Source organism: Mycteria americana, chromosome 7 (assembly GCF_035582795.1).
Source record: "Mycteria americana isolate JAX WOST 10 ecotype Jacksonville Zoo and Gardens chromosome 7, USCA_MyAme_1.0, whole genome shotgun sequence".
NCBI lineage: Eukaryota > Metazoa > Chordata > Aves > Ciconiiformes > Ciconiidae > Mycteria > Mycteria americana.
In genome coordinates this window covers 37038645-37064141 of record NC_134371.1, presented here as the reverse complement: position 1 = coordinate 37064141, position 25497 = coordinate 37038645, and the positions used below count along the sequence as shown (strand labels likewise).

General features: G+C 44.7%; 1 protein-coding gene across 1 annotated transcript in view; it reads right to left on the bottom strand.

Annotated features, from left to right (window-relative positions):
- COLGALT2 (collagen beta(1-O)galactosyltransferase 2) overlaps positions 1–22722 on the bottom strand; it is a 56304-nt gene extending 33582 nt beyond the window's left edge. Inside the window, exon 1 of the mRNA XM_075507839.1 lies at positions 22321–22722. Within this exon, the coding sequence (XP_075363954.1) occupies positions 22321–22583 (263 nt within the window). The 5' untranslated portion in view covers positions 22584–22722. The remainder of the gene's footprint in view (positions 1–22320) is intronic.
- Positions 22723–25497: the final 2775 nt, after the last annotated feature.

Sequence of the window (25497 nt, the reverse complement as noted above, 5' to 3'; positions counted from 1 at the left end):
TATTTGAAGTCAGCTCTGCATTTAGGGCAGATTTCCATCCAGACCCTGCGCCTCTCCAGTGGACCAGGAATTCCTTTGCTGTTGCTGCAGGCTGAATAGGAGTGTCAATAGGACAACAGCACCAAGCCCTCCAGACCTAGTCTCCAACAAGTTGCTACCTGCCTACATACTCAGGTGCACAGAGACATCACAAAGAAAACCTCAACAGCAAAACATTTTGCGTATGTGAGGCGATTTCTGAAAAATGTGGCACAAATGCTAGGAGATATCTTCCAGTTCAGCAGGTCTGGAAGACTGAGGATTCAGGTACACACTCAATGAGCAACAGCTTGCAAAATACCACCTCTGTAGGCTTTTGGACAACAGTGCAATATTACAGTGCTCTGTACTGAACCTGCACAGCTTAACGGAGGACCTCATGCTTTTCTGCAACCCTAGTGCCCACCTCCTGAGAAGGCTCCCTCAAGCAACACCTGCACAGAGTTAGAAAAAGCTGAGACGTACATATGCCCCATGGGTACTCATCCATTCCACCAGAAGCAACAATATGGCTTTGCCCACAAAGACTTGGAAAAGGGGTGCTGCAGGCAGGAAGAAAGTCTGGACTCAGCCACCATTCCAAGTTCAGGATTGCCAGAGTGCAGCAGCACAACCAAAGGGAGTCTCCCAGTGGCAATACCACCAGCTTCCAGAGGGCTGGGATTCTTCTTCGCACTCCTGGAGCACGCAGGCCGATGAGCCCGGTGCAAAGTATTGTATTTCTGTTGCACCATCCTATGGAAGTGTCTAATCATGAAAGACACCAAGACAAAGTGGAGTACGCTCAGTGTTTGGCTGAAGAACTCCTGGCCCTCTGCGTAACCTGCCCTCCAACAGATGAGGGCCAGCCCTCAGCTCCTCTGTCTGCTGGCAATGTACACACTGGTATTCGCTTACACCTTCCCTGTTCCAGCTCCCAGTGGCTCACTAGCAGCATAGCTGTTGAGAGAAATTAGCTTGGCCGAGCCTACACTACAAATAAATCCCCTGGCTGATTTGCACTCAGAAATATGACTCTGCACTTCTCCTTCATGAAAGGACTCACTGTCTGGGCATGGAGAGGGCTGTGGCAGGAGCATGTACCAGATGAATAGATCATTAGAGACACATGGAGAAATCTCAGCACTGCTGTCAAAGTGCAGAGATTATTGTTGTCAGATGCAAAGCTCTCTTTGCCATGCTCTCACACAGGGAATTTTGCCAAGTTTAAAGGTTTAGACCCCGAGATAGAGCTCCAGGCTTGCCTTGCACAGGCAAAAGCAGTTACAACAATTGAATAAGTTTTTCCTCATTGCTTATGCATGTGAATCTCTCTCCACTCTGATGATCTGCAATGCTACCATCAGAAGTGGATGATACAGAATACAAATACAAATCTAAGCCCAGCCAGGAAGGGTAATTCCTTCCCAATTACTAGAGCAGATCAATATCAGGTACGTGGGTGTGTTGTACCAGGTATCACACTTTCAGAAACAGAAGCAGACAAGGTTAGCAAGACTTTTTCAAAGGAATTCAACTTCAGGATGGCTTGAGAATGGTGGTTTTCAAACTGTGATCAGCAGACACCTGTGGATTATTTCTAGTTTGTTTGTGAAAAGTAACTTAAAAAAATGCCTAGCGTACATAAGTCAAAGTTTCCTATGCAGGCATCTGCATTCCCACAGGAAAAAAGTGTTGGGTTTACACTCAGCCGACAGAATACCTTTCCCCTTTCACTTGTGCTATAAGGATCAGTACCAATGCCCTCATCAGAATCAATGCCCAATCTAAAACTTTACCACGTGATCCCCAGCACAATCTCAGCAGGCAGCACAATAAGCCATCTGTGCACCTAGAAGCTCATATAACTTTTGACACTAACAATAACTTGAGTTTATTCTTGCAGTGCAAGATAACAGGATCAAAGCTGGCAGAGGCACATAATAAACGCTCCTGCTTTCCTAGGAGGGCTAGTGAATTACTAGGTGCCTACAGGCAAACTGGGCAAGCATAAGGATGATAAAACCCCAGGTGCTTATAACATTTAGTGCAGACACAGAGGAGTAGAAACAGAAGTAAATTTCTTGGCTGCTTCTTCTACAGCCTGCGTATTGGCAAGTGAGCATCCTTTGGGATGGAAAGTGTTAACAGAGAATCTGCTTTTAAAATAAGGCCAGGAGGTACAGCAAGTAAAAGTCAACCAGGGACCTGTAACAAATTCCTCACAAGGAGGAGAGTTGCCATGTTTTTTGTCTTGTACTTCACAAAGGATCCAGGCACTGGCCTAGAAAACTCGTCTATGTAGCGTCCCCACGACAGACCACCACAGGCAAATCTGTAAGCAAGTTGGCCTTCCTCCTGCTGGGAGAGCACCTCCTCTTCCACAGACCACAAAACACTGAGCCTCAGACCTGTCCTAAGGGGCAACCGACTCCAATGCTTCTGGAAGCATGACCTTTAAGCAGGATCAGTCTTGAGTCTGCAGGCGAGGGAAATGTTATCCTTGCTTTTACAGCCAGAAGACATGTCAATTAAAGGTTTTGTCTAGAGCACAGCATGAGGTGACGCAAGGAAAGGGACCATGATATCTTCATCACCAGGCTATGCCTAGCAGATTGCCAGCCTGCCTCCTCACAAGATGTCCCAGCACTGCTGGGCACCCCCAAGTCAGCCTGTACACCAAGAGCACAAACAAGAACGCACTGGTAGAAACCAGGAGAAAATGTGGCCTAAGAGCTCATAGCTCTAGATGAATACTGGAGAGAGCACAGCTCCACAGCTAGGACAAGAGCTTCAGATGCCATATCATGGGCAAGTCGCATCAGAGCTGATACAGGATTTGCACTATTTAGCCCATGGTATAGAAGCATCTAACACTGCCACGTGCTGAGGCACATTCTTAGCCACTCAGGTGCACAGCTGGTGGGAAATGTCACAGCCCTCCAAGAAGTCACAGGGCTAACACCTCTGTCCACCAAAGGAAAAGAGTTTCCACTTTTTACAACAGGTCTGAATCTGACCCATAGTATCAAAAACAAGCAAAGAAACTTCAAAACACAATAGCAAAAATTAGATGTGTACCAGATGCTCCTGGGAAGACTGAGGCATGAAATCCACCCAACACTATCTCCAGGTTCTTCCAAAGATATCCAAGGTGTTTACAACAACTGCTGCTGATGGGAGCCACATGAAGGAGGCTGAACACACAGCTAAAAGATGACCACAAAACCTACATCCCAAGATGTTGCTGCCTGCCATATGGTAAGGAAATGAAAGGATATGATGGGTGCAGGCCAGGACAATCTGTCTTCAAGGCAAGGCACATGCACTGGCTTTACAGTTTGCATTAAAATTATAAAGAACCATATAGAAAAGGTAACGCAAGAAAATTAAAAATAAATAAATCAAATGTTCAACATGGCTCCAACTGCTTAATTACTGTCTCCAAATGATAAAATGGTAAATGGCTACAGAGTTTTCTTCTCTGCAGCAGAGAAGAGGTCTACCCGATCAGCAGGGTAACCATAGGAGGGGAGGGTTTGGGAGTCAGGTTGTCTCTATAGCTATTGCTCAGTACCCACACATGGATAAGCCTACATCATACATTGTATTGCACTCACCATCCAGGCTTTAGGGACTTACTCATGCCACCTTCATGGACTTAATTAATTCAGTCTCCATTTCCAAGCACTTCAGTGACTCCAGGAAGCTCAGAGTCTTTGCCATATCAAGTCTTCACCGCAGTGTTAAGCTAAATTTGACATTCGGGGCCTGACTTTCCCTCTGTGTTCATCTTCTGAATGGTTAGCAGACTCTCCTCTTCACCACCTGCTCTAAACTTGGTCTCCACCACCACCCAGCCACGCAGAGGTTATACAAGGGCCCAGCCAGGGCTATGGCCAGGACGCAGTTTGTTCCACTAACACTCCACAAAGTGGCATAGCCAAAGGCTAAAGCACCCTAGTTAGTCACAGGCTCAGGAACAAAAGATTTTTGCCTTTTCAGGGATTATCAGAGCTTCAGAGAGAGTCCTCGAAAAGGAACACAGCCAGAAACATGCAAGTCATTTACCTTCCTGTATTCCGCGATGGAGGAATCAGCAATAAATAAGCAAAACCAAAGTGTTATGCTGGAGATACAATCAGCCTTTCCCTCCCAGAATAAACCACCCCCCCAAACAGTTTAAATAGCTCAACCAATGCATAATTCCTGTAAACCTACAAGATTAAGTTAATTATATGCAGCATCTAATGACATCAGACTGTACACTTCTCTTGATCTATTGCAAATTTGCAGCAAACAAACATAGTGGGTTTCATTATCACAGAATCGTAGAATCATTTAGGTTGGAAAAGATCCTTAAGATCATTATCCTCTCACTAGCACAGGTTTCACTTGGCCTAAAGCAATTAATGCCAAATTTTGCTTTCACCAACATTAAGCTAAACCCTACAGTAAGTTATTTTAGAGTTAGACTTTGTTGAAGCCAGCATGGAACTTGAGAATGCATAATTTTGGCCTAACCTTTCTCAAGTAGCCAGTTGTACTGGAAAAGGAGGTTCTCTGAATTGCATGGAATGGTACAGTGCTTCAAAATAAATGGATTATGTCATATTTGCTGGCACATGGCTGAAAATGTTTTATACGTAATTAAGTAAGAGTTCAGAAAAACAACCACTGCAGCCAAACAGAAAAAAAATACTCAACCTTTACATACAAACTAGAGAGTTTTCCTGGATGTCATCTGTAATTTTGTCCATCACATTTCAGCTTAAGAAAGGTGACAACACCTTATATACTGAGAGGGTTCCGAGTATGGGGGATGGATGACACGGGACACAAACAACACTTTGCAAGCATGAAATAGTCAACTTACCAATTAAAATTTCCTGAATTTCTACCAGAGAAAGATTTTACAGTGTTCTTGCTTTGAATGGCTAAGCGTACTCATCTTCACAGTACCTCTGGGAATAAGGCAACATGAATCAGACAGGTTAGAGGGCATGCCCAGAGGCCCCTGAAATCCATGGCAAAGGTCTCAACCTCCCCGAGCACTGCATTGAGGCAACATTATGGCTTCGTTTTACAGGAAGGGAAACAAAAGCAAAGAGATTAACAGATTTTCACAAGTCACAAAAAAGGAGTGGGTGTCAGGGCTGGGAATGATAAAAAGCCTACACTCCTTCCAAAATATACACTGAAATAAATTACAAATATTCAGCTTTTGTAGAGCAGTTTACTTAACACACTCGCAGAGTATTTGTTAGCCTAGTGGTAAATTTGTGGCCATGGCAATGTCAAGAACAACTTTTCCTCTGTATTGTTTTTAAGAAACTCTCAAAAGCTCAAAGGCAAAGTCTCTCTTCCTGTCCAAGTATTTTGCCTTCCTCACTGATAAAAAAAAAGTTTTTGGAGATGTGGTTCTAGATTTATTTTTTGCATAAGCAGTGAAGCACTCATATTGGATAAAAAGAAAAAAAAACCAAACCAAAACCGTCTCCAGGATTAGAAATACTTTGCACACACTTTTGAGAAACAAGTAGATGAACTCTACCCAGGAGCTCAGGCCCAGACTCCAGCCTCCACAGTGCTAAACATGACTTACTGCCGTCGGAGTGTCTCAAAATTAGGGCCAAATCTGTTGAGTTCCTTGCTCAACAGACTGCTTCCTTTGCTGACCTGGTGATCTCTCCCCAGCTCCAGCCTCGCAGGCAGAAGGGGTGCAGATAACAGAGGGCTGTGATTCTGAGTTGGTTTACTAAGTGCCTTTCATCTTTTTGTACTTTGAAGTGTGTGCTTCTAAGCAGGCTGTCAAACTGGGCAGTTAAACCTCTGTTTTTCTTGCCTAACTCAGCACTCAGGTGGCAAAAAAGAGGTTTTTCTGTCATCTCATACAGACAACAGCACAGAAGAACATGGTCGTCTGAACTAACACCACACAATTCTCATCACTTAACAGAGCTATGTGTAAGCAAAGCATTTCTACTTTTAAATTCCAAATACTTTGGGCTAGCTAAAATTTCTGCCTCTGAATCCCTTTCATTTGTGATCTCATGTTTCACTCACTCATACAGGAATCCATACGGCTTCTCCTATGGAGGGAGGCACGGGCACACACGTGCGGGACACATGGCTACTGTTTGGTGAACACATGTGACATACTATGGATGCCAGAGTCAGAACAGATTTTCTCTTGGAAAAGAGTGACTCTGGACTCAAACTGATGGAAAACTGGTGCTATACTGATGACTGATTTAACTCTAAAGAGAAAAGAAAGAAAAACAGTGACTTCTCAACATTTCTCTAATCGTATAAGCTAATAGCTCTGCAGCCTTCTACAAGTAATGCTGTGTATTTCTCATCCTCAACTGAGGAAAAGGGATCATGGAAAGAAAGTGACATTTAAACAAAGTATGGGATTGCTTCTGTTATGCTACACAACCCCGCTCCAACATCACAATTCTCACTTCTGCTGGTCTGTCCTCTTTGTGCAGGCGTCAGGGAGCGTCACTGGAGAGGTGCAAGCCTCAGGGAGAGCCGAGCACTGAAGGCTGCATCAGCAAGTGGGGTAACTGCACAGCGGAGAAGAATGCAAATGCACAATTTATTTTAACTACTTAAGGTTTAATGCTGACCACAAACATGCAGTTTGAGGATAGCTAATTTTTTCCCCTTCATTGCCTGGATGTAAACAAAGAGAGGAACTGGGCACTTACTTAATCTCAGTAGCCACTTCCTAGTAAATTGACTGGTAAGTAAATTGACTGGTAATTGGAAGTCCCATAAAATACATATGTGCCTTTATTTTGCAGAACGTGGTTCCCAACTATGCCATCTCCAATGGGAAAGATTCACAGCCTAGATATAGCCATTGCCAGTGGATGAAGTGCACAGGATAAAGTGCTTTCTAACCTCAGGGGAGAGACTCCCACACACATCTGCAGGCATTAGACTTGCCTGTCCCAACAGGGACACGCTCTGACCCAAACAGCCCTTGTACACATCCCAACACTTGTCCAGCAGCGTTCCCATGCCTGGACATCTGAGCTCCCCTTTGAGGCAATTTCAAAGGCTGGAAAACTGAATTTTTTGAACACCTGATAAACCCATCACAAGGCATTGCTGTGGTAGTGATGAAAGAGCAGAGAAGAAAGCGACAGTCCAGCTTCAACAAACCCACGGTCCCTCAGCTGAGCACGTAAGAAACCGATCCCAGGCTCTCCCTTTGTCAGCGATAAACACCATCCTAACCACAATCCCAGTACTACACTAGGGAATGGCAGGTGACATGTGACAACTGTTTCATATATTACAAAATATGCATCCACTTCACATAAAATAGCACAGGCTGTCTTTGGAGACTTTGGGTTTTACATAGAGATGTCACATATAAAGAGACAAACAGAAAATGAAACCTAATTCCTTATTTCAATTTCTTTGCTGAAGCTACCAAATTTCTTAGTCGTTATATTCAAAGGTGTCCAATAGATCATTTAATCTGACCTACTGTATACCACTGGCAAAGCATCACTTAATGTCCCCATAAGTAATTCAAAGATTTTTAGCATCACCTGCCTGCCACCCAAAAAAAAAAAGTTCCTTTTTTGGGGGTTTTCATCTGAAACCGTCTCAGGCCCTTTTTCTGAAGCCTTTCAAATAATCCATCACACGTTTCATTCGAGATCCATACAACAGCAGCAACTGATGTGCAAGATCAGCTGCAACCAAACAGCCAATGTGTCATATAAGTAACTGGCCACTAGAGGGATTTATTAAATAAATGAAATAAAGGTAATCAGTTAATTTCCTCATGGAAAAACTGAGAGACTAGTTCTGTCCCATTTGAGAAATCATTCTGCTCTCTCTTAAACATCTGCCAGTTTCTCAGTCACTGCCTGGGAGAACCGACAGAGCAGCATACAGAGGGTTCCTGAGCCAGCACGGCCACTGACGATGTTTTCAGTCAGCAGCCACTGTTTCTCGGGCTCCAAACTTAACCACCCAAGACGGATGGCAGACACCTTAAAAGACCATTTCAGCATAAACTATTTCTGCCCTGTAACAGTCGGGTAGGACTTTTGTTTTAAAGTGTTTCATTAACCATTTCAGATCACGTAACATGATACAAGATCTAACAAGCTGAAATCTCAGTTTCTTTGGCTCCTTAGTCGGTTTCTTCCAAGTATATTCTTAACTTCTATGCCAGAGTTAGCACGACTTTATAGCTCCATCTGCATTGTCAGTTCAAGAGACCTGGAAGAAATATATATGCCTTTGTCGGTTCAGTAGATCTGGAAGAAATACATCCTCCAGAGCAGAAAAGGCTGGCTTTTTGGTCCAGCTATGTGCTCAAACTGTTATAACCAGATGTTTTGCTTTATCTGTGGGCTGTTCCAAAAGCGTATGTGTAGTAACCAACTTGGCCACACATTCTGCAGCAGCAACAGGAGCTGGTCAGATTTGTCAGGCGGGCAATTACTGCTGTTAGATGTAATACACAATTGCTTTCCCTTAGAGATCTCACTCCACTGGAGAGGGAAAAATAATTGAGAGACTTGAACCATGTTTCTCCTCAGCAAACTTCCTCTGTGGTACGCTGAATTTATGCTTGTTATCATTTGTGATTTAGATTCACCTACTCTGCAGTGGTTGGGCAGTCTGCATTCAAATAAGGATGCAGTCTGTAATCCAAGTGCAGCAACAAACGATGCACCTTGCAGCAGACAGTATCGCAAACCTGAAGGTGACTGAAGCTCTCCACAGGTAGCAGGATCAACCGACACCGTTGCACTGGCTTTGCAATTTTTTTGAGTGTAGAACAGAAATTACTGCTTTCATTAGCCCCAGTCTAGCTCTGAACACATATTCCTCCCCGCTTAAATTTGCATCATGTATACAAACACAGGCTCGTCCAAAAAGACAGATGTGATGTTTGTAGTCAAAGCTGCTGGAAACACCACTGATAGCAGCTTGATTCTTGTTCTGTAAAAGAGAGCTTCCTTCAAGGCTCAGGTATTAGGCAAAAAATCCTGGCAACAGCCTTAGTTTGTATGAAGTCAGAACACAGTTCTGCCAGCAGACAGCTATGAGCTCACTAGTCTGAAATAACAACTCATTGACAAGACTTTTTGTGGAAGCAACAACTAACTTGTTTGTGCGAGAAATAAAGGGGGGGGGGGAAGGGGAAGTGAGTGTGTGCTAGGAGTGATAAAACCTGTATCACAAGCCCACCCCATGGCTTAACAATGATAATTTGCATTTAAATCCTGCTTTAAGTAAAAAAAAAAGAAATTTAAAAAAATCATAAATTAAGACAAGGTATTTAGCAGCAGTGACATTTTCATATTCCAGTCACACACACTGAACTTATTTCAGATTAGTGTTTTGAAAAATGAGTGTAACCAAAGTCTCTGACAGCCAGAGTCAGAGGAAAAAAATATTTGAAGAGGCAAAAGACCCAAAAGCAATTATTATTCTCTGCTAACCTATTTAGAAGAGTCTGGGTAGGCTCCTCCAGAACCCTGGAGCCAGTCATCACAGAGACAACTAAATGCAAACTCCATCCAGAACTTCCTACCGAAGAGGCATGCATCATTTGGAGCAAACATCAGCAGCATCCAGAAACTTTGCGAGTTTAAACAAACTGATTTATGCGAGTGAGTCAAGAAAATCTAATGGCATAAGACTGGGAAAAATGAGCGTAATGCTGGTATACTACTCTGTTGTTCCTTGCTTGGTTACAAGAACTGGTTATGCTGGTGCCTCTTCCCAATGGTTACCAGGACTGCCCATTTCGTTTCAGGCCCAAGGAAGTTTCAAGCCTTTTACTTTGTGAAGGGAACACCGGGCCTAAGCCCATACCAACCCCTGGCCTCTTCTTCATTTTGTCAGCTCCATCCTTGCCCCTAAACCAGATACAAACAGGGTACACACCAACAGCACAGAAGAGCACGCAGCACTTAACTCCTATCAGCAAAAGGTCTCTTTCTAAACCTCCAGGACCTGAATAATCTGCTCGTATCTCAGCTTGCAGCAGCCTGAAACTCCCAAAACCTAACCCTGACCTAAGCTGTTCCATACAGCAAAAGAGAACAGAAGGAATTCACCTCTACCAACATCCCGCCTCCATCTGAAGGCCCTGAAGAAGACAGAACCAAGCGAAACTACAGAAGCTAGAGTTCCAGGCATTAACTCTAGTAAAAGTATTACCATAAACCCCATACATACACTAACAGAGAATAAAATGCCATGCACCCAAGTCAACACCAACATTCTTCCCAACTCTGCTGGCCATGTAGAATCCAGCAACAAATTCAGATTTCCAAATCTTACTCCTAACCACAATCCCTTAAAGAACCCCAGTTCAATCCAGGGAGATCACTCTATAACAGAAGCTCATAATACACACACTCCACCATTGTAAGCCCCATTCCTCCATCTGTAGGATCTGCACAGGTCAGAAGTAACTGGAGTTCTCAAAGTCTTCCACTCCCAAGATGTTCAAACCCTCACCTAGTAAGGGATCATTTCCATAATAAAAGAGATTATCAGACATTGGCCCCTACTGACACCACTCCTTCTCCTGTCTTTTTAAGCCTGTACAACCCATCAGTAAAACAGGTCCTTGAACATTTAGATTCAAAACCTGAAAGCTAAGCTCCAAGCTATTCCAGCTGTGGTACACAGAGGTCCCTTGTGCATCAGAACAGAATACACTGCTGCCTACTGACACCAACCCTCTTCCCACCTCCTGTTGCTGGGTTTTACAGGATCTGCAATTGCCTCAAACACTAGCCTCAATTATAACTAGTAGACCCATTCAAAAAAGAACACACTGCATTGACAAACGCAGAACTGAAATAAGTAGAAAGGCTACTGCTTGTAAAATCCAGCAGCAAGACAGGACTCTCAAACTAGGATTTGGTTGGAGTTTCTAATGTAAGTATTCTAGACACAGAAACCCCCTCCAAACTGTAAAAGAAGGGCATAAGGCCTCAGTCTCCCCTGGACAACAAACCTCTTAACTTGCAGTAGCAGCAGAATCCAGCAGTGACCTGAGTGCCTGAACTGTTACATTTCCTAGCCATAATCAGAAATAACAGATAAGCTGTACCATAAAGGAGAAAACAAGGTGTTGCCCTCCTGCTGACCACAGACTCCTTTCCAAGCCTGCAGGCCTTATTGAATTCAACAGCCTTGAAACTCTATATTTTCTCCAATCGTGTATCTAATCCCCTGACCTACTCCTAATCCTACTTGCACACAGTAGAGCAACCTCTGAAGTAAAACATAGCATAAGGCGTGGTCCCCAAATGGCAACAGCCTCCTACCCAAACCTGTGGGCTCTGCACAATTCAGCAATAAGCACGGCTTCTGAAGCGCTGGATTTCCAAACCCTAGTACCATCTCCAGTGCCAGCTACAGCAGCACTCCTTGCTGTAACAGAGCACACAAGCTCCTCACCCCCCGCTCCGGTCAACAGAGATTTCTAGAGAAAATCTGAACTTCACCTCCTCTGGTTTTAGTGCCTTTTCAAGTTCTCTTTTTCTAAATCCTAATGCCAACCCTAAGTTCAGTTATTCCTGCAGGAGGAATTCCCACAATAAAAGCAAACAGAATACATCGATCCAAAGCAACATTTTCCCCAAACATTAACCTTACCATAACTGCTGTCAGGGACTAATCCCTAAACGATTACGCCCCTAGCAAGGCAAACAGACTTCCCAATCCTTTTTTCCTAAACCTTAAACCCACCTCACCCCTAGGGACTAACCTTAATCATAGCTAGGGGATGGATCTGTAGAGAAAACTGAACATAGGGCACTGGCCTGTGTGGACACCAACGCATTTCTTAATTGTCATAGCGAGGACAGAACACAACAATAATGCCAACACTTTACACTTTTTTTTTTTTTCTCCTCAGACCCTAACTCAGATCATAACTCTAACCACAACCATGCCCAGGGAACCAAAACTACATTAAGAACCAACATATTTGTCTTGTGTTATGAGCAACAGCCTCTCTCATCTATCCGGAAGCCACCTAAAACTGCCTCCTCAAGCCTTTTTCTCCCAAATATATACTTCAATCTCAACTCTGATCCCTTTCAATCACTGTGGTTGATCTAGACTAGTGTAACAAGCATAGCCCGTGAACTCATCTTTCCCCAGACCATAACCTTAATGCGGGAACAAACCTGACACTAAACCAGAACATACAACACTGACTCTTTCCTAATCCTGCAAGCCCTATAGAATCTGAAAATAAAGTGCGTTACTGGAAACGCCAAACTTTAGCCTTTACCAGTACTGTAACCTTGATTCTAGTCAACATCACAGAATCACATAGGTTGAAAGGGGGGGGGGGGGGTAAGGGGGAATATATCTAAAAATAAAAACACCTCTCTTCTCATAGAAAGGACTGAGGAAAACATCACTTGGCCCCTCAAGTGCATTACTTCTGTTACACTCAGGACTCAGGGTCACCTTGGCAGTATCACTGGTGACCACACGGATGAGCAGCACAGACAGAAAGCTGGACAAGCTTCGGCAATCTCCCTGCAACATCCCAGGACATCAAGTCAGGTTGGCAGATAGGTACCCCCATCCTCCACAGGAGATGGCTTCTGATAACCATCACCCTCTTTCCTTCATGCAGACACTTGATTGAGCTTCAGCAGTCTCTGATAGGACATCTTCCTCCTCACCTGTTCTCCAAGTCCTATACCCATTCTGCAATTGCAGAACCGCAGACAAGGAGCCTTTGTAGTGTTGCCAGAGTGCCAAGTTTCCAGCCTCTCCCTTCTTGCGAGTCTTCATCCACCGCTCCTTTGAGGGAGTGTCTAGCCATTCCCCCTTCCTTGTAACATGGGATTCAGGATCTTCATTCTGGAGGGTGTCTGAAGACCCTGTTTTCCTCCCATTCCTCCTCCCCAATGGCACACAGCTGGCTCACCTCCTCCCACTGCTCTTTCACCCGGCTACCCGGCACCTGAAGTAGAGCACACCTCTTGGCAAGGCCAATACCAATGTAATACTATATTATTTATATAGCAATACTAAACAAAGTCTTGGTGAATCCAGTAATGAACCAGGCACTTCAATCCCCCTTTTCCCAATCCTTACCAGTAATTCTAGACAAGAATTAAGGAAAAATAAAATCGCAGGCCATCAGTTCCTGAAGACACCAGAACTCTTTTTAACCCCTCAGTTTGCAGAAATGAGAAATAGCATGGCTTCTGTTGTTTTCCAAAATTAAAAAAAAAAAAAGCGCCTCTGCCCTAGTTATACAGTTCCCACTCTCACTTCTCATCTTTCAATATGTCTTTTTTTGTTAGGATTCTTGCTATTCTAGCATAGTGACTTGCACATGTAGCTGCTGTGCTTTTCACTTAGCTTTAAATCTTTTTGTCCCTGCCTTTATGGGTTATGGTGCCAATTACGAATTCTGGTTAGACTACAAGAACGGATACTATTCATTTAAGGAGAATTTTCAAGAGCAAAAGCACACTCCTCAATAAACCTCAAGGGGAGTTAATGGCATTAATATGCACCCCAGCATTGAAACTCCACTGGGTAGCAAATCTGCAGCTAAATCTCAAGATCCCAGGATTTCACATGTAAGACGGCACTGAAGATAAGCACCCTGAGACATTACAAAGTCAGTACACCAGCCTGCCCTCCATCACTCCTCTCCATGGTCTGTGCCACTGTTGCAGCATTTATTTATCTTCTCACACAGCGCTGCAGCTGGGAAACAGAGCTACCCCAGAAAGTCACTTCCCTACTGGCAGGGAGCAAGATGAAGCAGCCAAGGACCACACTCTAGCATGCATCAGGGCAAACAGCTAACTAGCTGCAACAGGCTGAGGCAGTGCAGCCAAGGTCAATGCTATGCACCTGTTCTCCTCTCTGCAGCAAACATCAAACCCTGCTGGCTCCTCTCCAATGAGTTTTTAATCTCACTTAAACACATTGGTTTATTTTTTTGATGCAAAGATGACATAACATCCCTGCATCCTCACATAAACTGGTAAGTGCTGATGATTAAAGGAGAGAGAAGAGTCTTGCTGCAAAGCTTTATAGTCCATGTTCCTCTTTGCTTCCTAGACATAAACTATAGGAACAAAAAAAAGTTTCTCATAGCTTTTCCTGGTTGTCTAAAGCTCACACTTCCTAATTAACCTCTTTCTAGGACTTGCCGCAAGATGGCTTTTGACACAGCATGCATATTAGTCTGACTAGGGGAACTTGCTTAAGTTCACTTGGCTGAAGTCTGGTGGGGAATAATTCATGGATTCCAACCAATAAACAGAAGAAAAAAGAAAAAAAAAAAATCAAAGCATTTGCATTTGTCAGAATTTAACATTTAACTTCCACATCACAATTAGCAGTTCAAAGTGTGAATGCTGGAAAACAGCCCTTTCCTCCAATTTTCCTAAGTACCTTGTAAGAATAAGAATGAAAATACTGAGGAAATAACTGAAACTATAGCCTTAAATCCCTACCCTACCCCCAAAGGTACAATGCGGTATCCATTTTAAGAGCAGCTGTTGAGCAAGTAGCAAAATCAAGATTCTGATCTTCTAACTGAAGAGATAACCACCTGCTATCAGCTTCAGAATATAAACTAACACTTCACAGTTAATGCAACCTAGCTTTTGCCACTGGGCAAAATTCAAACCAGACTGCAGCCACACATAACCTTTCCTCTGCAGAGGGATCAAAGAGCAAAAATAAGCAAAGAATCCTTTTAGAATCAAGGGAAGCCTATACTCTGTCTGGGGCGGGGGGATAAAAAAAAGCATAAATAAAAATGATATTTTTCCTCCTTACAGGAAAAAAATATGAAAAAAAAAATTATTTAAAAAAAAAATCAGTCCCTCTTGGAGCTGAAGCCTTCCAAAACTAATGTGAAAGAGCTTATGAGAGCCCTATCATGGCACTGTAGTTTACATGGATTCCCACTATCTTCTGCTTCAGCATCAATTTAGATCCTCGTGAGCCCCAGCGCCCAGCGGGGACAGCATCAAACTTAAAGCATTTTCTGGTCCAGATCAAGATCTGCTTATCTTTAGAAGAGGTGCGTTATTCCTATCAGTGCATGCAGACAGAATGAAAAGGAAACAGTTAGAAACCTGTTCACTTCCATGTATCACAACCCCATGAGCATCAGGGATAACTCTGAAGCTGACACGTCCAGCAGTGCCAGTGTTTTAAGAGTCCCTGGAAAAGGAGCAAGGACAGACTTCGGCGAAAATGTATTCCCATCCCCAAACAACATTAAAAGCTTTCATGCTGTTTTACCTGATAGTATAGTTATATGTTAGTAAGTTGGGAGGACATATTGCCTGTGTAAATAATTGGTCAGAATGAAAGCAGAAGATATACCAGCCTTCACTCCTGAATAAGGACGTCTCATTTCCCAGCATGTCATACAGCTGTCTTGAACAGGCAACCACCTCTCCCAAAGAAACATAAGAAATACTGCATTAACATAATTCCAGTCCTGTGCAGTGAAACTCCTTATTCGGTCTCTGGTACAAAATTAAGCCATTTATTTAGCAGTGCCACACCTGACAAGAAGAGGATCAACATGTTACATTACAAAACATTTTCACAACCAAAGTGATTGTCAGAAAACTTTGGTGACTAAACTCCATTTGAAAGCATATACCAGTTCCACAGTCAGCTGGCAAAAGTTTAAAATCACCGCATATTTGTCAGGTCCCCTGTTAACTTTCCAGGAAGAAAACTGGAGTCATTCTACAGTAACAAAAGTACTTCGGTCCAAGGACACCAGATACAGGTATATAGATAGATATGCATGTGTGCGCATACACACATAACCAAAACCCAATCATTTCTATGTTTAAAAACTGGATTCAGGCACTGAATGAAGCAAATTGTGCAGTTCAATTAAAAAAAAAAAAAAGTCCTCCTTTTTTCTTTAGCGATGAGCCTATTAGCAGTGCCATGTGCCCATCTGAAGGAGCTTGGCATTTTGGCAGAAGATGGCCAAAAATCCACCTTGTAAAGAACACTAACAGATTTTTTACTCCTATCTTTCTTTAGCCTGAAATTTTGATGCATATGGGCCCCATTTAGCTGTAATCCACCCCTGGTGATGAGCATCATCAACGTACACTATGCTTCACTAAAATAAAGGAAATGAGATGCACATAAATATATTGAAATAATATTAAGTCTGAGACATCATCCCACAGGAAGGAAATTCCAGGTTCCGACAGACAGCGCCCTGCATCAGCTCGGTCCTCTCTCTCTCTACCCTGTAGCCCATATGGTTTTCAGGGAGTCCCCCAGGACCAAAGAATGACAGTAAGCGCTGGCAATGGGCAGCTCCCCATGTTCTGCACACCACGTGTGTCACGGATCTATTTTTAGAGAATCCTGACCCAGTATGTGAAGACTTTCAGTCCCAGGGGACTCAGATAAATAATTGCAGGTGTTGTGATACTGTACATAAAAGATCAAAAATGTCCTTCAGTCTATCGTTCAGCGTACATCCTGACAGGCAACAGGGCTAGCTGCCCTGCTATTCCCTCGCTGGTCCCTCAAGCAAAAACTCCTTGTTTTCCTCTCCTAAGGCAGGCCCATGCCATACCTCCCAGCTCTGTCCCAGAGATACATAGCATGCAGGAATCAGACAAAAACCAACCAAACAAAAAAAAGTCAAACACAAACAATGTATTATATTCACCAGTCTCATAGAATTCCTACACATTTCAAGACTTCATCTTTGCAGTGTAATCGCCTCATCTCCAGAGGGCTACTTACTAATTTTATGAAAAATCCCAATATTCACATTCATGTCTAGTAGACCCTAATATAAAGTGTGGGACAAGATGCTCTTTAATGACACCAAAAAGGCACCAGAATCTGGCAATTTGTGAGCACAGTAGGAAAAACAAAGAAAATACTGCTACCCAGCAAATTGCCATCACACAGCTGATGCTTCTTTTAACGCTTTTCTGCAGAACTGCAAAGTTTTTAGCTGAAAAGCAGTTTAAGTCTTGCCATGCAGACCTCAGTGAGGCACAGCAGTAATTTTCGGCTTCCCTTCAAATGTTTCTACTGAACAATTTCATGATGTCATTTGCTTAAGTTTGCCAAGATTTAGATGAGGGAGACAGACCCAAAGAACAAAAAAAAAAAAGTTATTGTGGATATTGGGATGGGATAATTTCTTTAGCCTTCCCTGGTTTTCCATTTCTTATATAAATTCACTGCACTTTAGTGTAAAAGTGACCTCAGTAACAAAGAAGACTCAAATGTCAGTTACGAACTGTATCTCCAGTCTTAATAAATTCAAGAATCTTGTGTAGGTTACTTGACCTTTCTTCCCCAATTTCCCCAGCTAGAAAATTGAAGTATTTTACTCCCATTCTTTCTTTTGATGTAGTCATCTAAATGCAAGTTCTTTGGAAGAAAGACTCTACGCAACATCTTGCACAACAGGGATATCACCTTAATCATAACTCCAAGGCTGTGCAAGTCCCATTTCTCTCAGCCCCACTTAGTCTATGACTATGTTATAAAAGCTATATAATAAATAAATTTAAAATATCTACAAATATGAATGGAAAGCTAAATCCCACAAGTTTAAACAACAAGCCAAGTGAAAAGTCAATTTAATTTCTAAAACTTAAGTTTTAATATTGTCATGTGGAAGTCACAGCACAGGTGAGCAAATTTTAAATAGATGCAAAACACCAGTGGACAGAAGCAACAGAGACAGAGCCAGCAGACTGGACCTTCAGCGTTCCTAAGTGATTAATACTGACCATGAAGATTAAAGTGACCTTGTTGCACAGATGGAAACAAGGACAGAAAACACAGCGCATCTGAAAGCCAACACTTCCCAGTGAGTAATAACAGCCATCAAAGTTTCAAATGATCCCTGCATCTTACCTGAAATTGTCCTCTATGTAGAATTTTTCACATTTGAAAAGTAAACTGCTGAAGAATAAGAAAATGCTCAGATAGAGTATCATCAACTAGTTCTAGACTAATAATATAGAATTATGAAAATTAATTATTATACTGATCTCATCAGCTTCTATTTTCAGCTACAACTAGTTCTTTTAAGTTGAAACCATTCACTTACTGGAGCCAGTGTTACAGTATATCCACTGATCTCTCATCTAGGATTTATTCCAGCTTTCCACCAATCTCACCTATGGCTCATGTTATCATTTCTGAAATATAAGCATACTCTAATCTGCAAAGCAGGCACAGATTTTCAAGCACAAAAGAACCTAATTATTGCTTCCAAGCACCAACTCATTTATGCAGGCACTTAATCCCCAGGTTAGTAAAAGATGGGAGAATAGATGGCCCACAAATATGAACTAGCAGGTATTTAAAGGTGAAATTACAGACAACTTTCTTTGCTATACCGTCACTTAATCCAAGGCTAAGGAAAGTGTAAGCCAGTGTGATAAACTGCTGAATACACATGCTTTCACTTTGCCCACTACAGCCAAGATGAACCTGTCTGACAAACAAACATTCCTAACCTATAATTGAATGGATCTCAAATAAACAGAGTCTTTGCTAATTGCTTTGAACATTGCTAATGTTCAAAACAAGAAAAACAACCCCAAACCACTCAAAAGAGGGTTGGGGCATGCTGACTATGTAACTTCTGGGTCATTTTCATCCAAGATAAAGACGGCCATTTTTCCGTCCCTTTGCAGTTCTCTAACACCAACGCAAACAATGCAGTAAGTCTTCCTAACGTGCCCAAGTTTCCTAACTCAGCTAGGCTGGGTTCGCAGCATAGCGTCACTGACACAGCCCTGAGAAAAGCTCAGCCCGCCCCAGTAAACATGCCAAGCGCAGCCACACGAGGAGTGTATTAGAAGAACACTCCCTAGCTAAAAAACAGATTGACTTAGATCCAATAGCTATGTTTTAAGGCACTCTACTTTTGCTGGACACTAGCCTGTTTCTCACAATGTTACATATTTTTGAATGCTCGCTAGGCTTTCCACAACCACCTGCGGGGAGGGCTGCGACCCTTCCCTCCTTTGCAAGAAGGGACAAATGTCATCTCCAGCATTACCCTTCCACAGCTACACAAGCACCAGCTTGAAGAGCAGAGAGGGAAGCTGGGTTCTGCTGCTAAGGTGGGGAGTCTTCCCACCTCGGTGGCCAGCACCAAAGGCTCATGGACAGACTGCCTATGGCCAAGTCTATCCCAGCCGGCTAAGCAGGGCCACGAGCAAAGACCTGAGCACTGTTTCACAGAAATCCCCACCGTTACGCCATTACTGTGATCCTGGGATGATCTGGCCTGTGCCCAACAGTACTCTCTGAGACAAGGATGGCTGGGGTTAATACAGGCCAGGGGCCATCCCCAGGAGAGAGTTTAGATGCAGCTTCCTGATTCTTGGAGGGGGAAGAAAGAAAGGAAGGAAGCATTTAACTGAAAGGACATGGGTCACAATGTGGCAGTTGGCCTCAGACCAAATGGCCTGCTTGAGTCATTAGTAGCCAGCAAGTCCTTCCAAGGTTGCTCACAACCACAGCAACCGAAGAAATCAGAATTAAGACCAAAGGGAAGAAGGGAGTATGAGACTGTCCAGCGTACATCTTTTGCTCAGTATCAGGCTAACAAAGATTGAGATTAATTGATATAGGCTATGAAAAGAAAATTCAGTGTCTGCTTCAAACTCATTCATTGTCTCTTAACCCACCTTAACTGTCACTCATAAAACTTCCACCCTAGAAATCTGTCTGAGGAATCCACTGTTGAATTTAAGCCCTCAAGCAATACAGAGAGCTTATGGGAGTTTGAGAGATGATATATGTTTTTAATTTTCATTCTCAAGACCTACATTTGGGCATTTTAAAATGCTGACTTACTCAAGAAAATTTTGAAGTAGAATATAAGTGGCAATGAAGGAATGCAACTCTTTGACAACCACCACTTCACTGCCCTTCACACCAAGCTATCCCAGTAATACAATGGCACAGGGACACAGGTAAATCCTGGAATTTATCTGTTGAAAGGACTCCGTCAGGCACAGAGTCTGAAATGCAAGATGCTTCCAGAAATGGGACTGTATTGTTTCATTTGTTCTCAAGAGACTGATAGATACTGTCTGTGAGCTTCCTCTTGGTGGGTACTTTGCATCCTGAACATCCCCAGCTCTGAAAAAGCTCAAGTCTTACCAAGGAGCCGAAGTGAACAGGACTAAACCTCTCCAAGGAATCGCTGCCAGCCTACAGGTACTGCTCTCTGTGGCAACTCAGAGCATCTACAGAACTTCCTTTTCAGTGGCCATGACATTTTAGTCATTCTCATTTTATAAAACTTGACATTTTCAACAGCAGATTTTCCAGTTTAACCATGCCTTGTGTCTGTGCACAATCCTCTTAAAAATGTAGTGATATTCTTATAAGAATATTAGCATATTTTAAGTTATCTTGCACTGTTATTTCATGAACAGTCCCCACAAATACTTTCACACAATACTGCAGAGACCTTATGTAAAGTAAGGATAATGCAAGCAATGTACCAAAAAAGTTGCAGAGCCAACCAATGCTCTGCAGGACTTAAAAAAAAAAAAAACAAACTTATTCTGCACTTCTACAGCAAGAGGCATTTCAGGATCCACCCTGCTTTGGTGATCAGGTCTGCACTTACAACTCCCACTACGTTTTATAAACACCAAGCTTAGCTGAATCACAGTCCATATGTAGGGTCTGGTAATATCTACTCTTAACACACATTTGCTAAGATGAAATCCAAACCAGCAAAATTCCTACTGATACAAGTGAAAGCAGAGTCATGGACCTACACCCAGATGAGTCTGGCATTCACCCACCGCCATACAGCAGCTTGTAACTCCACAGCCACATTTGTGTGGCATGCCACATTCGGGCTGATATCAGCTTTGTGCACCCTAAATTCAAAAGGGAAAAAAAAAAGGCAAAAAAGAGCCATGCACTGATCATACCAGCCACTGATTTTCTGCAAAGACCTATAGAGCACTTGAAGACAAGTAACAGCCACGTTCCTGAAGCACACACAGAAACATCTAATGGTGTCTGCTTAATGACACTTTAGTATCAGTGATGAGACCGGGGAAGGGGTCCTCCCCACATCCCTTTATAGACAGGAAAACTTTACTTTATTGACTTTTTAAGTTAAGGGGAATCTCCCCCTGACTTCAGTGAACTTTGGATCAGGCCCTATACCACAACTTCTTATTTTACACGATTACCACACTTAAAAAGAAAATCTGATTTGGGTCGTTCCAAGCAATTCCTGTTCCTCCCAACATTTATGTCAGGTTGAAAGATTTTTTTTTTCACCCTTATAAATAAAGGCAGATTGACCAGTTCCCAAACTGGTCCGATTCCTCCATCCCGACACACATTTGATTGCCACAGCTGCCCCCATGCTGTGATTTCTGAATACATCTTTGAGTCCATCTTTCAGACTACAGCCTTGCAACAATGCTCCTTTTCAATGCCCATCAGCACCTACTCAGCACGTCTGCTCCCCAGCCCTGGCAAACCCTGACCAACTCCCCACAAAGCCTGGTATTTACCAGTCAGGGAGCGAAACACCACGCTCCCACTCCAGCTCTCCGTACCGAGACACGAGTTCTTCGTGTGTGTGGATTTGGACAACTGCTAAGGCGGTGAATATTCCCAGGCTTCAGGCCAGCTTCGCTCGGAAAACTCACCTCCCTACCACACCGCCTACCGCGGCTGTCCGCTTCGCTACAGCAAAGCCTTCCCGGCGCCGTGGGACCCTTCTCCCCGAACACGCGGGTCGTGGGGCCGCCCTCGGGGGGACCCCGCGTCCCTCACCCCGCGGCCGGGCGGGCGGGCTCCTTCCCAGCGTGCCAAACGCCGGCTCTTCGGCTCCAACGGTGGGAGCTGCGCCCTCGGTTCGCTGCTGCTTTCCCTCCGTGCCTTTCCGCCGGCTTGGCCGGGCAGAGGTGCCCGATCCCCGGCTACCTGTGCTGCACGGGGAGGCTGGGCGGCCCTCCGCTCCCGCCAGAGAGCGAGAAGGGGCGGCCGGAGGAGCGGAGACATCCCCTTTCCCGGGCACGGCCACGCTGTCAGCTCCCCCCAGAACCCCCTCTCCCCGCCGGGAGGGGGAGCGGGAGCCCCCCGCCGGGCACAAGCAGGGTGGAAACCGGGGGCTGGCGCGGCCGGGCTCTGCTGGCACGCTGGGGGCGGAGGGGCCGCACACCCCCCGCGGCCAGGCCACAGCCCGTGCGCCGGTGGTCCCCGCCGCCTCGCATCGCCCCCCCTTACCAGAGGGCGATCCTGCTCTTGGGGTAATGCAGCCTCTCGATGCAGCCGAGGAAGTGGGGCAGCGTGCGCGCCGCGTTGCGGGCGATGATGGCCAGGAGCACGGTGGGCTTCTGCAGAGCCGACTCGGGCAGGGGCTCAGGCTCGGGCTCGGGGCTCGACGGCGGTGGCGGCGGCTCCGGGGGCAGGCTGGCCCCGCAGCCGCCCAGCAGCAGCAGGAGGAGGAGGAGGGAACGGGGGGCGCGGGGCCCGGCGCACGCAGCCATGATGGGCGCGGGGCGGCCGCGGGGAGCCGCGCCGGCTGTGCGGGGCGGCCGCTGCAGCGCGCCCGGCGCCGCGGGGAGGAAGAGGAGGAGGAGCAGCGCCGCCGCCTGCCCGCCCGGCCCAGCGCCCCCAAACCCGGCCTTTGTGGGCAGCACGGCTCGCCGCACCTCCTCCGGCCCGGCCCGGCCCGGCCCTCCCCCCAGCAGGCTTGCCAGGCGAGGACGCGACCCCGCACTGCCCGCCGCCGCCCCCGGAGCGCTGGGGCGGCGAGCGCGGCGCGGGTGGGGTGAGCCGGGTGGGATCCTCTCATCCCCTGGATGGCTCCAGTTAGCACAGCCTGTACGCACCTGCCTACGTTTGGAGCCGGTAGAAGCAAGAGTCACAGAACATCCTTTTATCACCCGAGTTTGGGGGTTGAAAGAGCCGTTTGGCAGTTCCCGTTACAGCCTACCGTCCGAGTGCTGGTGCTAACGCAGAGAGATCTCTTAGTTTGCTGCCTCCGTGAAGATCTCGCCCCTCAACCTTCCCACCCATTAGGGAACGAAGGTTACTTTGCGCTTTTATGTCAAAAAGTGTTTTGCAAACATCCCCGGCATGCCAGTGTGAAGCAGCCTCACACACAGCACCCATCCCACGCTGGGAGATGGGTAACCCTAACCCACCCTCACACACAGTACCCATCCCACGCTGCGAGATGGGTAATCCTAACCCTAACCCACCCTCACACACAGTACCCATCCCACACTGTGTGAGCGATGCGCAGAGTGCAGTTGCTCCAGCTGGAATGTGGCAGGAAGATGAAGTATTTCATCTGACTGTATTTCATTGACTCACCCTCCACAGAAACGTTCCCATGAATGGACCCACGACAATTTAACAACAAAATAAATAAAACATGTTACAGCAATTAAAATTACTGGGTCATGATCTTAAAAGTGGCACAGTAATCACAGCTCTCTTAGAAGTTAATAGGATTTGGGCATGTTAAACCCCTTTCAAGATGAAATCTCTAATTAACTCTAAGGGCCCCATCACAGCATATCCGGTTTTTATTGTGGGTAGGTAGTTCCTCCAATGTGAACAGATCCACTTTAAGCAGGCAGCACTGTTGCCTGTGTGCTTGCAAGACTCAAATAGGAGGAAACATTTAGCAACTGAGTAATTGCTTATCAATTATCCATAATCTCATTGTGAATTGTTTGCAGCCCAGGTAGCATTTTTTTTTTCATATCTGCAGTGTTCTTTGTTTATAGAACGTAACTTATCACCCACACCAAATTATATTGCCTCATTTTCCTGATCAGATGACTCCCCAAAAAACTAATGCAAAAAGGAACATCGTAGGAAAACAGTAAACTTCAATAAAGAATCTCCAGAGGTCGAATTATCTGCACTAAAATCTGCAAAGCTTCTGCAATTTGTAAGCATCTTCCTGAACAATTAATGAAAATATATTCCTCCTTTTTGCCCTTCGCAACACCTTTATAATTGTCCTTCTAGAATGATACATTAATGAGGCTTTTCTTTCATGGTTAGCTTGCCACATGTTGCTTTTATGCTTGGATTCATTAACCAAATAGAAGGAACAGCTTTGTAGTTTGTATGAAGTGATTAGGGTTTTGCAGGAGCCAGCCGAATCCACATGCATATAATGCCGCTGTCGTCCACTGGACCACTTGCATTTGGAGGATGGAGACTAAAGCTACTGAACTATGCTCGACATGGAGGGCTGGCAGCCAGCTTTTTCCATCCACTGGATGTTCAAGCTGTGTCACAATCCCGTTTTTAGGAGGCTATGTGGCAGCTTCAGGAGAAATATGCACCTCCTGTAACTCCTCTTCGCCATGCCTCCTCTGTGGATGCTGGTGCAACAACACGGGCTGCGTACCACGCACTCCCTTGCTCACATGAGCAAATGCAGGGTCAGCCTTCCCCCATTAACCCAGAGCCAGCACGGCCAAGTTAGAGCAGGGTCAAGCCAGGCAGAGATTACTTCCCCCCAGAAACAAAGGAAGACCTAGGAGGCAGAGACTGCAAAGCCATGACTTTGTCCTACACGCAAAGCAAAGTGTAAAAGTGTGATCCAGTTATTGCAGTCAGCATGTTTGCAGAAGGTTGAGTGTGCTTTTTAGCCTGTGCAGCTCTTGATGTCTTCAGTGAAATCCAAAGTGCCTTCAGCAATTTTCAGACTACTCCCTTCTTTTTGTTTCGTGAACATCAGAACCATAACGATTTGCTGGGGGCAAATGCAATGCCTCCAGCAGCATCCCACAAACGGTAATTTTGTCTTCAAAATTACATTCCCCTCACTCACACAACTTGCTTTGCTGGCTGCCTTATGTTGGTACACAAAAGAAAAAATCTGTCCTTACCCTGGAGAGAAAACAGGAGATGCCTGAAACATGAGATGTTTCTCCATGCGTAAGAGAAAGGAGTCAACTCAGCTTGATTTCTTACTCCCAGCCACACAGCATGGGTGAAAGTTTGGAAAGTTCAGGTCAACAGTTACCCTTACAATTCACGTAATTCTTAGATCTATAAATGCGTATATCTTTATGTGCATATACAAAGAAATCTGCATGCATTTTTTACTTCCTTATTAGTGTCCAAAATTATATCTTGTATTTTTTTTTAAGCCGAGACCCAATCCTGCTGCGACAGGACAATTAACCACGCTGTGGTGAAATATTCTAGCTTTGAGGAAGAAACAGCTTTTTGCAGACGTAAGCCCCACAGAAATAAATTTAGGCCATTTGTTTCAGCCTCTTCTAAATATCCACACCAAACAAGAACAGTCCAGCTGTAAGAACTGTCTCTGGCAGTGGCCTACTGCCTTGGTTTGGCAGGTAACAAATTCTCTCAGAGGCAGCTTTCTTCTAATCTGGACTTGTTTCCCATGCGGTAGAAAACGAGGAT